Raw genomic sequence first — 14,252 nt, 5'->3', positions numbered from 1 at the left:
CAGTGGCACTGGTGAGGTGAGAGGGCCAGGTGGAGAAGGTCTTCTGCCTGTCTGCACTGGGGTGAAGAGCAGCGATGCATTCACAGGATGCCCATGTGAATTGGAGGGGAAAACTGGCTCTAAAATGGTGATTATGAAAACATGAGTGTCACAGTATTACTGCAGGAGATCTCCAGCAATGAAGCAGAATCACAGAAGTTGTCGGCTCCATTGGGGTCACAGAACTCTGGGGCAAGAATGAAATGTAGGGAATAGAAATCCCCATAGCCAAGGCGCAGCTGCCTTCTGGAGACAGACCATCCAGTGCATGACTCTTGCATTCAGGTGGTTATTGGGGAAGTTACTCTCAACATGAAGTGACCTCGATACACTGTCCCACAAGCCTCCATGGCCTCCTCAGCAATCGCTGATGGCATTTATGCTCATTCAGGTTCATCTCTCCCAACACATGCACATGATGTGCATGCTCATATCTTGCCTCAATGCAAACCTGGACTTCTGATCTAGTCACTCGGTCTCCTTCCATGGAGGAAAGAACAACCTCTCTCAGCTGTGGTGAGAGGACAATGACCTACAAGGTGGTTGCAAGGGGCTGGTTGGTGACAATTGTCCTGGAGTAGGTGCCCCATGATGTCCAGGAGCTTGGGCACAGACCACACCCTGCTCTGCTGGTCTTTCATGTCTCTCCCAGGAGGCCTGGCTGTGTGAGAACATTGCTGTGTGCCCCCACCATGCACGCTCACACGCTTCATCTTTTCACGGGTGGTTTCCTCTCTGGGGCACTTTCCAGCCCAGCTCCTCGCCGGCTCTCCACACATCCTGATCTCATCCCACTGAGCCCACAGAAAACACAGAAAACAAAGCCTTTTGAGAGTCTATTCCTTACACATGTTCTTGAGAGCATGTCACGGAGGCACCCCATAGGTTAATTTAAGGGACAACAGAGTCCAAAACCAACTTTTATTAAACCGGTGAGAAACAGAGTTTTAGCACTCCAAAAGTGACTTAATTAAAGGCTCGGATATCAGTTGAAGAAAATTACTGAGGGGCAGCAACTAATACAACGGGCGGTCCACAGAGTGCATGCACGTGGCTTCACTCAAAACAATGCCGGAGCCGGCCCTGAGTCCCGGAGAAGTACACACTTGCCTGAACATGGTGCGGGATTATTTTTAAAGAGATACACGTACTTGTAGTAAGTACGGGAAGTGTACACTCGCAATTCCGCGAGGGTAAATTTATAATACACTCGCAATCCTGCGAGGGTTAATTTACTTACACGTGCAAATGCACACAGAATATTACACGTGCTTACGTGGAAGCACGGGAGGAAAATACACTCGCGATTGTGCGAGGAAATAAAGTACACGTGCAAATGTGCACAGAAAGTTACATGTGCATATGTGCATGGAAGGAAAATAAACCCGCGATTCTGCGAGGATTAATTTTACACGTGCTCATATGGAGCACAGGAAGTTATATGTGCATATGTGCAAGTATAAATGGAAGCCTGAGTTTGTAATAAATGTCTCTCATTGCACCTTCCCGAGAGTCCGTGCCTCATTCACTGCACCCTCACTGGCTGTTTGTTGAAACACAAAGCCATGGGCTGATCCCGACTGCCTCTGGGTGACCTCCTGCACCGCAGCACTGCCCTTCCACTGACGTTTCTTCCTCCTGATATCCAGAATGCACCTCCCAAGTTGTCCTTTTCAGTTATTATTTTTTTCCCCCTCTCCGGCGTCTTCCCACTACCATGGAAAGCTCGACTATCTCAGAAACTGCTCTGCAGGCAGGGACCCCAACGCGTCAGACTTCTTGTGGTCTTTAGCCTGAACCAGAGAGAAGTAACCTCACCATGGACTCCTTATGCACCAATGGATATTGAGAGACAGAGTGTTTCCCTTGTACACACAGATGCAGGAGTCACTGTGTCTCTCTGACCTCCTGCTGCCACTCCAGGGGGCTGGGAGGCACCTCAGCCCTGCCATTTGTCACCCTTCTCTGCACTTACATGAGATGCCTCGTGGCATAAAGAATGGACAGGGGATCTTCAGTTCCAGGAAGCACATCCCAGTGCTACATTCAGGTGGTTCCCCAAAGGATGTTACTCTCAACATGAAATCGCATCAAGACACTGTCTGTCCCACTGACCTTCATGGAACCCCAAGGAATAGCTGATGGTGTTTCTGCTCACTTGGGTTCATCACCTCAGAAGCACTTTGTGCGTTTGTTTGCATCTTGTCTACACAATGCAAACATGGACATCTGACCTACTCATTAGTTGTGCTGCCAGGGAGGGACAAAGAACCTCTTCAAGCTGAAGTGAGAAGCCAGTGCTGGAAATGATGGTTGTGAGAGGCTGCTCCATGACAACTGACCTGCAGCAGGTTCTCTAGGGTGTCCAGTGGACACGGGCACAACCACTCAGTGAGAAAATTATTTACATTATATATGCCATGCAGAAGATTATGGGCAGTTTATTGCTTCATCAAACAGCCATTCATTAGTTGCCACACTGAATCCTTGATCTCCTTGTTCCTCATACTGTAGATGAGGGGGTTCACTGCTGGAGGCACCACTGAGTACAGAACAGACACCACCAGATCCAGGGATGGGGAGGAGAAAGAGAGGGGTTTCAGGTAGGAAAATATGACAGTGCTGATAAACAGGGAGACCACGGCCAGGTGAGGGAGGCACGTGGAAAAGGCTTTGTGCTGACCCTGCTCAGAGGGGATCCTCAGCACAGCCCTGAAGATCTGCACATAGGACAGCACAATGAACACGAAACAGCCGAATGCCACTGAGAAAGAAATCACAAGAAGCCAGACTTCCCTGAGGTAGGTGTCTGAGCAGGAGAGCTTCAGGATCTGGGGGATTTCACAGAAGAACTGGTCCACAGCATTGCCCTTGCAGAGTGGTAGTGAAAATGTATTGGCCGTGTGCAGCAGAGAATAGAGGAACCCAGTGGCCCAGGCAGCTGCTGCCATGTGGACACAAGCTCTGCTGCCGAGAAGGGTCCCGTAGTGCAGGGGTTTGCAGATGGCAGCATAGCGGTCATAGGCCATGATGGTGAGGAGCCAATACTCTGCTGAAGCTAAAAAGACAAAGAGAAACACTTGGGCAGCACATCCTGTGTAGGAGATGGCCCTGGTGTTCCAGAGGAAATTGGCCATGGACTTGGGGACAGTGGTTGAGATGTAGCCCAGGTCAATGACGGAGAGGTTGAGCAGGAAGAAGTACATGGGGGTGTGCAGGTGCTGGTCCCAGGCTATGGTGGTGATGATGAGGCCGTTGCCCAGGAGGGCAGCCAGGTAGATGCCCAGGAAGAGCCAGAAGTGCAAGAGCTGCAGCTCCCGTGTGTCTGTGAATGCCAGGAGGAGGAACTGGGTGATAGAGCTGCTGTTGGACATCTGCTGATTTTGGCTATGGGGGCTATCACAGAAGAAAAAGACAGTGAGAATTTTTGGGGAGATTTCTCTGAGCAAAGTCTAAGCCATTTCTCGCACACACCCCCTGCTCCACACCCCCTTGTCCTTTTCCAGACCTTCCCTCAGCTCCGTGTCTGAGCCCTGGGTGGTGCTGGCTGGAGGTGCATGAGGAGCAGGGCCTGTGCCCGCTGGCTGCTGAGGAGTCAGCCCTGCTCTGCAGCAGTGGGGTCATGGGAACGGGGGCAGGGGACAGTCCTGGGGTTCAGCTTTGTCACATGAAGCTGCTCCTGGTGCAGAAATACCTGTCAGCATCTGCACTCCCAGGGATAAGGAAATGAGGTGGCAGAAGGAGTTTTGAGAGGTCTGGGGTTTTTTACAGCTCCTTCTCCCCTCTCACCCTGGGGAATGTTCTTGGATGTCAGAAACCATCAGCATTTCTGCTGCACTCAGGGAGAACAGAGCGAGTCCTGCAAGGCAAGAGGCTGCCTGTGGCTTAGTGCAGAGTGAGGGGAGCTGGTCTGTCCCTCTGCCTTGCTCCAGCTGCCCTGGGCTGGCACCTTTCTGAGATGGAGGGTGATCACACTCCCATGTTACCCTGAAAAGCCACCAGACACTGCTGAGAGCAGAGGGATCCACCTCAGACCATTACACATCTCACTGTTTTCTAAGGTCTCAGCAGCCCACATTTAGCCCAGGGCAGAAGTAGCTCATTTCACAAACCAAACAGCATTTTGACTGTCGCACCATTTCTGTGCTTCTCCTTGAGACTTTCAGATAACACAGATGCTATAGGATGGGTTTGCATCCCAGAGGGGAGCTCACAGCTGGGATGGAAACCTCATGCAGATAGCCAAGAGTCCTAATGATGGCATTTGATTCAGGGAGATTCAGCCCCACAGACTTCATTGCCCACACCCCACAGGTCAGAGCAAAGCTGGGACACGTGTGCCCATGGACACACGTGCAGGAAAGGACCCACAAGATCAGGCTGTGACTCTGCAGCTGAAACTGCCATCCCCAGAGAGCCTGACAGCAAGAACAAGATCCCAACAGCAGTGACCCAGAGCAGGGGAGCAAGAAGGAAAAATCTGGTGAGGGTGGGGGTGAGAGAGGCCAGGGCAGGGGCAGCCGGGCCCTCAGACAGCGTCACCCTTCCCCAGCTGTGCAGCCACCTCCCAGACACCAACAGTGCCGGGCAGCTGCTCTCAGCCCCTGTGCTCTGCAGAGGAACTGGAGCTCTGGCTGCACAGGAGCTGCTTCATGCCTTGGAGCCCCCGGCCCTGAGGGCAGAGGCTTTGCTGGGTGGGAGAGCAGGCGAGGGGGCTGCTCAGAGGAGGGATCTGCACTGCAGGGGGTCAGTCAGAGATTTCTACATCCTCCCTCCCACAAGAGCTCTGGTTTGTCTCCTCCTTCCCAGATCATGTCCCTGCTGCCAGGAGATTTTCCTCCTGGGAGGTGATTCCCTGTCCCATGTCTTTTCCCTGTCAGTGCTCACAGACCCCATCCCAAACTCTGTGCGCTCACCCTGGCCCTACAGACACCTGCCTGTTTGCAGGGCACCGCCTGGGAGCATCTTCCTGTTGAAAACAAAGACAGGTGGGTGATCCTGCTGGGTCCAGCAAAGGCGATGCTGCATCTGTCCATGGGCAGAGGAGTGGATGAAGGCTCATCAGGAGGCTCCTATCACACCTACTGACTACTTGAAGTTACAGCTGAGTGGTCTCCATGACTTGTTCAAGTATGAGAGCTCCTTTTCCATTTCTCCTCTCAAATTCCCCAAGAGAAACAAATTGAAAATAAGGACTTGGGAGAGCTCCTTAGCTTTACTGTAATCCCTTCCTTTACCTTCTCCTTGAAAAAGCCCATTAAAAATGTCCCTCTGAAGGTGCAGCAGAGAAACTCATCTCTATATAACATGTTTTCTCTGCACTAGAGAAACTGCAAAATCCCTCCTGACAGATGCCACAGCTTGTGGAATGTTCCAGCTTTAGCTTCTCTCCAGGAACTGTAGTTGAATTGGGCTGTAGCCAGAGACTTACTCTTTTCAGGGCTGTGAAGATTTCTCTCCCAGTGATGTCTCAGCATCCTCCACCCCATGTTGTCTTTAACCTCTCTCTGCCTGTCTCTGTGCCCTCGGTGCTGCAGGCAGAGCCCTCAGCCCTGCTGCGTGTGCAGAGGAGCTGCTCCTGGGCAGAGCTGTCTCTCTGCAGCGCTGCCGCTGCCATGAGCTCCCTGTGTCCCAGGAGCCCAGCCCAGCTCACAGCACAGGAGCAGCCCATGATGTCCCTTTCTCTGTCCCCTCTGGGCTCCTCCAGGTGTCCCTGGGGCACCTGCTGTGAAACAGCCTCAAGTCATCACTGATGTTCTCTCCTTATGCTGGGCAGAAACACTTATTTCCAACAGTGTATTTTCCCTCCCAAAGTTACCTCGAATTATCATCTTTTTTTTTTTTTTTTTTTTACTTTTGTTTTGACTTATTATTAGTCAGGACACCCAGAAAGTGACAGGGAGGGATCATCGTTACCCGTGCTGAAGGAAGGGATTCAGCTGAGTCGGTGGAGGCTTTTCCTCCTGCGTTTCTATTCCCAGCACTTGAAGGACACTCAGCTCTGCCATCCCTGCCACACACCTACATGCGGTGGGATTCCTTCCTCTTGCCTTTGTTTAGGAGCTCTCAAAATAGACACACAAAGAAGCATGTCAGCCTCTTTTCTCCACTCCTGTGCTAATTAAGGGAGACAGAGGCAGGAGTGAGATGTTGTAAGTAACTGGTGACATTTGTGTTTCCAGAGGTGGTACCAGATACACTGCAGGTAACTGAAAGGTGCTATGGACAAGTTCATAGAGACAGGATGACATCCTGGGGGTCATACATGAGCCTGGTGGGAAAGTCCTTTGGCCAAATGAAATGACAGCTCATGTCCAAGTAAAAGTCAAAAGGCCCTTTTCCTGCTCACTATTGTTATGGCAGTTTATGTTGGTATGCATAGGAATGGTTGCAGTCCTGTACCATAGGGCCAGCTCGTTCTCTCTCATGTCCATCAGATGAATTTCCAAGCTCTCCAGTGACTACATTGGCAGTTGTCCCATGGTCATCCCGACATTGCCTGACAGAACACAGGGTAGATGTTCCATTTCATGTTCCAATTCAGGCCCACATGAGAAGCCAAGGCTGACATGGACCACACAGGACCTACAGAAAATCCATTCCCATTCAGGGCAGGTGCATCACAGCTGCCCCAGACAGCATTGCAGAATGTGATTTATTGCCTGTGTACCGTTGACGGATACAATCAGTCCAAGGTATCAGATGTCATCAGAAAAGCAAGGTTGGTCTCTTCTCTACCCAACAGCTGCAGGCATTGCATGGACAAGCAGCACATCACACAGGGATCTTCACTCAGTCTCTTGATGATACAATCAATGAAAAGACCAAATACTTTCACAGTATGTCTGGATACATCTTGTTTTCAAGAACAGCGTCCTCCAGGCACAGCAATGGTTCATATCAAAACACAATTAAAACTCCAAAAGGAATTGAAGGTCATCAAGATAAGCTGTTGCTATTCCAGAAACAGCTAAAGAAGAATCCTAAATACTGTGAGACTACTACTGAATTTAGTAAGACAAGGTGTAGGTAGACCTAAGATGTCTCTGTGTCTTTGCCTCAGTTGTCAGCAGCAAAGTCTTCCAGGCCTTTGTGCTTCCAGGCAGGACTCTGGAGGGCAACAGCTGTGGTGGATGGGGATCAAGCCAGGGGTTTCATGAGCAAACTGCAGCCTTACCAGCCCTTGGGACCAGAGGGTTTGCATCCAAGAGTGCTGGGAGAGTGTTTTTCCCCAGTTTTTTCATACCAGCTGGTCTGGTATGAACCCAGAAAGAAATGGACTGAGACTCTGAGGTATTGTTTCAAATACTGTTCATTAGGTCTGGCTCTACACGAGGGGTATCACAGAGGCAATCTGTGTCCCTCTGGATGGTGGAAACCCAGGTTTTGTAGCAGTGAACAAGCTTCCGAACATCCACTGCCAGGAGGAGCCCCATGTCTTGTCAAAGCACTGTGACATTTTTGGATTGTATGAGGTGAGGTGGGGCAGCTTGCTGAGCTGTGGTGTTTCAGCTGAAGGATACAGGGTCTGCTGGAGAGAGTCCCAGGGAGAGTGAGGACAGAGGGATCCCCCTGTCTGAAGGATCAGCTCAGATATATGGAGCTCCTCAATGACATGGGCAACAGGTTGATGTATCTTGTGTGAGTGAGGATGACAGAGAAGTTGGTCAGGATGACACTGTTTCGGCAGTGAGCACTTTGAAACTGCGATAGAAGGATTCCCCCATGGATACCGATGCAGAGGGTCTCCTGAGGAGGTGTGGACAGACAGGAAAAGCAGATTCAACTCCAGCAGGTCCCCACCACAGATGACCTGTGTCCATCAGTGCCAGCCCCTCTCCTCAGACCAGAACAAGAGTCCTGCTCCAGCAACAGAGCAGCCTGACCCCAATGAGTGTGTGCAGAAAGAGGTTTCTCTTCCTCCTGGATTCCTCCCTGCAGGCACAGAAATGCTGCCTTGCTCTTCTCCAGGGACATCCCTTTCCCCAGGTGAGGGTGTCCAGCCTGGCCTGGCCGGCTGGTCCTGGTTCCCTCCCTGTGCTCCCCACAGGGCCCTGAGCTGGCCATGCTGCTCTGCAGAGCGAGGGGCTGTGGTGCCCTGGGGCCATGGGTGACTCTGCTCTGGCCACGCTGGTTGGGCTGGGAAACAGACCCAGCTGGAGGAGGATCACTGCTGCTGAGCCCTTTCCATCTTCCCAGCTGGCTCAGGAGCCCAGGACAAGGCTGGGCAGGACCATGGGGTGTCTCTCATGGCACAAAGGGCAGGGGAGGGCTGAACCAGGATGGTGTCCTGAAACATTCTCCAGTCTGACATCTTTTGGCATCCTGGCTCCTCACAGCCTGTCCTGGCATTGAAGGGCCCTTGTTACCCTGTGCCCTCCTCAGGTTCACCTCTTCCTCTGGGACACCTGCACGATCACTCCTTTCACCAGGACTGTTTTGTTTAACCCAGCAGGCAGCTGAACATCACACACAGCCCTTCTCTTCCTCCCTCCAGCCCAGTGGGATGGGAGAGGGAATCAGGAAAGAAAGAAACATCTTGGGTTAAAATGAAGACAGTATAATGAGACAGAAAGGGAAAACAATAACAACAGCAACAATAGCAACAATAGTTACAATAGCTACAATAGGTACAACAGCTACAATAAATATAATATAATAATGATAATAAATAAAATAATTATAGTAATAGTAATAGTAGTGATTGCAAAAATCGTAATAATAATAACAGGAGATATAAACCAAGTCACGCACAATGCAATTGCTCACAACCCATTTTGTGACACCCAGCCAGATCCCAAACAGCGCTCCCCCAGATAACTTTTCTCTAGTTTACACACCAAGCATGACATCATATGGTGTGGAATATCCCTTTGGCCACTTGGGCCAGCTGTCCTGCCTGTGCCCCTCCCAACTTCTTGTGCATGTCCAGACTCCTTGATGAAAAGTCCTTGGTTTGGTATAAACATGGCTTAGCAACAACCAAAACATCCCTGTGCCATGAACATTCTTCTCAGATTAAATCCAACACGCTGCACTCTACCAGCTACTAGGAAGAAAATTAACTCTCTCCCAGCTGAAACCAGGACAGTGCCCCCCCCTTCTTCTGTACCATCTGTGTTGTGCCCGGGTCCCACACTCTCCAATACATTCCAGTTAATCAACAGCACTTTCCTATCTCTGGATATACACACAGATCTCATTCCTCAGTCTATAGGCCACGCCTCTAAAATGTCCAATGAGTTCATGTGGTCCATGGCTTTGGGCTCCAGGGGTCATAAGAGTCTTTCAGGACAGGAGGGATGGTCTTTGCAATTGGACTGTTGTGTCCTGTGTCCAGAGCTTGTAGCTGGTGTATCTGTCCCAGCCAGGGACAGTGTGTGAGTCTGGGTGGGCAGCGAGTGGCACCTCAGGGAGATCCTCTGACAGTGCCTGGCAGCTCCACTCCTCTCCAGGATGCATCTGCCACTGCTGGTGGGACAGCGCCAGGCAGATCAGTCACAGACGTGTCCCTGTCTTTTGGACGTGTGCGACCAAGAAGGGAGCTCTTCATCCAGGCCTTGGTACCTGACAAATCCCCCTGGCACCCTGAGCCAGACCCCAACCCTAACCACTTCCACTGACACCACTGCCTAAGCCCTAACCTAACACTTATCCATCCCTTACCCTAACCCTAATCCTAACCCCTGCACTTAAAACTTACCCTAAACCTATCATTCACCTAAAACTAACCATAACATTAACCCAACCACCCTAACCCTACCTCTTGACCAAAATCTAACCTAAACCAAACCCCCCCCTAACCCTAAAACTAACCCTAATCCTAGCCTTACCCTAACTCTTACCTGAAATATCACCCTAACCCTAACTGTAAATCTAAAGCTAACCACTAACCTTAACTCTAACCTGAACACTAACCAAACCCAAAAGGTAAGTCCAAACCCTAACCCGAAATCTAACCCTAGTACCTAAACCCACTCCTAACCACTACCACTACTCCATAACCCCAACCCATAACACTAACCCAATAATTACCAAAAGCCTAATCCTTATCCTAAACCCTAACCCTGACTCTAATCTAAACCCCAAACCCCTGTCCAAAAACCTAACTCTACCCCCTAATCCCAAATCCTAACTGCAACCCTAACCCATCATTCTAACTTTAACCCTATCCCTACCCCTAACCCTACCCCCTTAGAGTAATCCTAACCACTTATAATAACGCTACTCCCTAACCCCTAACCCTAAATAAACCCCTTCCACAAACCCTAACACTAACCTAAAACTAATCTAACTGTAACCCCAAGCCCTTACCCCAATTCTAACCCTAACCCTAACTCCTAACCCTAACAGTAAGCCTAATCCTAACCTGAAAACTAACCCCTAACCCTAACTCAAATGCCTAACCCCAAGAACTAACCATAGGCCCTTACCCCTAAACCTTACCTGTACTCTAACCCTGACCCTGACTCTACCTCTACTCCCTAACCCTAATCTAAACCTAACCCTAAATCTTCTCCAAAACTAACCCTTATCTAAATGATAACCCTAGTTCTAACCCTAACTCTAAATGCAATCCTAACTCATAAACCTAACTTAACCCTTAACCTAAGCCCTAACTTTTACCCTAACACTAACCTTAACTGTAATTCCTAACCCTGACTCCAAGTCTAACCCTAAACATCTAACGCTAACTCTACCCCTAATAAAACCGTAACACCAGGCCCTAACTCTAACCCTTCCCCCAACTGGTAATGCCAACTCTAACGCTAACCATCATCTAACCCTAGCTGAAACCCTAACCCTAAGTCATAACTGCTAACCCTAGCCCTATCCTTAACTATATAACTAACTCATCTCCCTAATCACTAACCCTTCCCCTAACCCATAAAACTAATCCGTAACCATAACCACATATATGAACATTCATTGCTAAACCTCAACCTTGATCCTAACCTCTAAACCATAACCATAACCCTATTCACAACCTAACCCTAACTATAAGCTTACCCCCTAACACCTATCCTTAAAAAAATCTAACCATAATGCTTAACCCATACCCTCACTCTAATCCTAAAACAAAGCCTGAGTCTAAGCCTAAACTCAAACCCTAACCCTACCTCTAACTTTAATCATAAACCTAAATCTAAATCTCAACTTAACCCTAACCTATTCCTGTCCCTAACCCATAAACCTAACCTCTAAACCCAACCACTTCAACTGACCCTAACACTACACCCTAACCCCAAAACCGAACAGTATTCCAACCCATACCCTAACCTTAATCCTAACCCCTACCACTAATTCTAACCATAAATCTAAAACTGAGCCCTAACCCTGACTCTAACAGTAACCCTAAACTCTAACCCCAATACTAAACTCTAACCCTAACCTAACACTAACTCTATCACTAACCTAACCTTAATGGCAAGCTGTAACTAACTTAAACTAACCTAACCTAATGCTAATTCTAACCTGAAATCTCCACCTAACCCCTAAATTCACCTCTAAACCAAACCTTAAACCTAAACATAACCCTAATCTAATCCTAGCCCCATTCATATCCCTAGCTCATGAACCCAGACACCAACCGTAAGCACTTAGACTAAAATTAAGACTAACCCAACCCCAATATCTAACCCTAACCATTAACTCAACCTCTAAGCCTAACCCTAAAGCCTAACCGAAACCTATCTCTAATCTAATGCTAAATCCTAACCCATCTTTCCAACTATAACCCTAAACCCCTATCCCAAAAATAACACTAACACTACCTCTAACCCTAACCCAGTGTCCTAGCCCTAACCCTTCAATATAAATCGAAAACCTAAAACTGACCATTCAAATAACAAAACTCCCTAGGCCGTAACCCTAACACTCATTCATCCCTTACCCTAACCATAATCCTAACCCCTAAACCTAAAACTTACCCTACACCTATCATTCACCTAACCATAACATTCACCCAAACATAACCCTGACCCTACCTCGTGCACAAAATCTAACCTAAACCAAACCCCCTCAACCCAAAAACTAACCCTAGTATAACCCTAAACCTAAGCCTATCCCTACCCCTAACCTTAACCACTTACACTAAAACTAACCCTAACGCTACCCTTACCCTAATTCAAACCACTGAAAGCTTACCCTAATGTGACCTCTAACCCTTACCCATAACCCTGGCCTAACCCTGAAACTAACTCTAACCCATCATACTAACACCAGCCTTAAAACAAACACTACACTAAACCAAGCCCTAACCCGAAATCCTAACCTGCAACTCTTACAACTTACTCTAACCCTAAACTAACCCTAATTCAAACCCTAACCCATTATCCTAACCCTAAAGCTATCCCGACAACTAACCCCTAAACCTAACCCCTTACACTAATCCTAACGACTTACACTGACCCTGCCCCCTAACCACTAACCAGAATTGCAACCCTTAATGCTAACCCCAACCTCCATCTCCAGTATAAATCTAAAACCTCACTCTGACCATTCCACTAACACTACTGCCGAACACTAACCCTAACCCTAGTGCTAACCCCATCCCTAACTCTAACCTAAATCTAAAGTTAAAACATAATCCTAAATCTAACCCAAAACACCAAACTAACCACTAACGTTAACTCCAACCCTATATTCTAACCCTCTTCTAAACCTAATCTAATACTTACCCATAATCCTAACTCTAACCCTAACCCTAGTCCTACCCTTCAACCCTAATATTAAAACCTAACCCTAACTGCTTACACTAACACTATTCCCTAACTCTGAAACCTAATCCTTAGCCCTAACACTAACTATATCCTAACACTAATCTAATCCTAACTGTAAACCTAACCCTAAGTGTAAATCTAGAACTAACAACTAACCCTAACTCTAACCTGAACACTAACCAAACCCTAAATGTAAATCCAAACTACATCCTAACCCCGAAACTGAACATTATTCCAACCCATACCGTAAACTTACCCCTAACCTCTACAACTACCTCTAACCATAAATCTAAAACTGAGCCCTAACCCTGACTCTAACCCTAACAGAAACCCTAAACCCTAACCCCAATCCTAAACTATAACCCTAAACTAACACTAACCTTATCACTAACCTAACCTTAATGGTAAGCTGAAACTAATCTAACTTAACCCTAACCCAGACCCAACACTAACCCTAATTCTAAGCTGAAATCTACACCTAACACCTAAATTCACCTCTAAACCAAACTTTAACCTAAACATAACCCTAATCTAATCCTAGTCCCATTCATATCCCTAGCTCATGAACCCAGCCACCAACCGTAAGCACTTAGACTAAAATTAACACTAACCCAACCCTAATATCTAACCGTAACCATTAACTCAAACTCTAAGCCTAACCCTAAAGCCTAACCTAAACCTTTCTCTAATCTAATGCTAAATCCTAACCCATCATTCTAAGATAAACTTTAACCCTAAACCGCTATCCCAAAAATAACATTAACACTACCTCTAACCCTAACCCAGTGTCCTAGCCCTAACCCTTCAATATAAATCTAAAACCTAAACCTGACCATCCAAATAACAAAACTCCTAACCCCAACATCTAACTCTAATCCAACCCTTACCCCAATCCTAATCCTAATCCCTATCTTTAACTCAAATCTTAACTCTAAGTCTAAAATCTAAGCCTAATTCTAACCCTAAATCTAATCAAAATTACAACAGTGACCCCTAAGCTGACCTCTAACCCTAACCCTAATTCTAACTCTAACCCCTAACCTAAACCTAACTGTAACTGTAATACTTACAAATAGGGCTAACCTTAATCATATTCCTACCCTTTCCCCCTAAACATGAAGTCTAACTGCTTATACTGAAACTATTCCCTAACCCCTAACCTTAATCCTTACCTCTAACACTAACCCTAATACTAACCTTTACCACTAAACACATCCCTACCCATAAACCCTAAACCTAATCCTAATCAAACTCTAACACTACCCCTAACACCTATCCCTAAATCTAAACCTCTAATGTTAGTCCAAGCACTTACTGTAATCCTAAAGCAAAGGCTAAATCTAAGACCAACCTCTAACCCTAACTCTGAAATGAATTCAATGCCCTAACCCTGATGCTAACCCTAAACCTTAATCTAACCCTACTCCTAAATCTAACCCCAAAACTTAACTCTACCGCTAAGACAACTCCGGAACCCCTAACACTAACCCT

At 47.6% G+C, this 14,252-nt stretch overlaps 1 protein-coding gene across 1 annotated transcript; it reads right to left on the bottom strand.

Moving 5' to 3' along the window:
* Nucleotides 1-2,480: 2,480 nt before the first annotated feature.
* Nucleotides 2,481-3,413, bottom strand: LOC308048908 (olfactory receptor 14A16-like; the record flags this gene model as incomplete). The annotated part of the gene is made up of 1 exon (XM_080358237.1): nucleotides 2,481-3,413. One exon carries the CDS (start codon nucleotides 3,411-3,413, stop codon nucleotides 2,481-2,483), a length of 933 nt encoding a protein of 310 aa, XP_080214363.1.
* Between the last annotated feature and the right edge of the window lie 10,839 nt (nucleotides 3,414-14,252).

This window comes from Nesoenas mayeri, assembly GCF_963082525.1.
Source record: "Nesoenas mayeri genome assembly, chromosome: 23".
In the NCBI taxonomy this organism is placed as follows: domain Eukaryota; kingdom Metazoa; phylum Chordata; class Aves; order Columbiformes; family Columbidae; genus Nesoenas; species Nesoenas mayeri.
The sequence above is the reverse complement of the archived record's forward strand: the minus strand, read 5'-3'. Positions and strand labels throughout refer to the sequence as shown.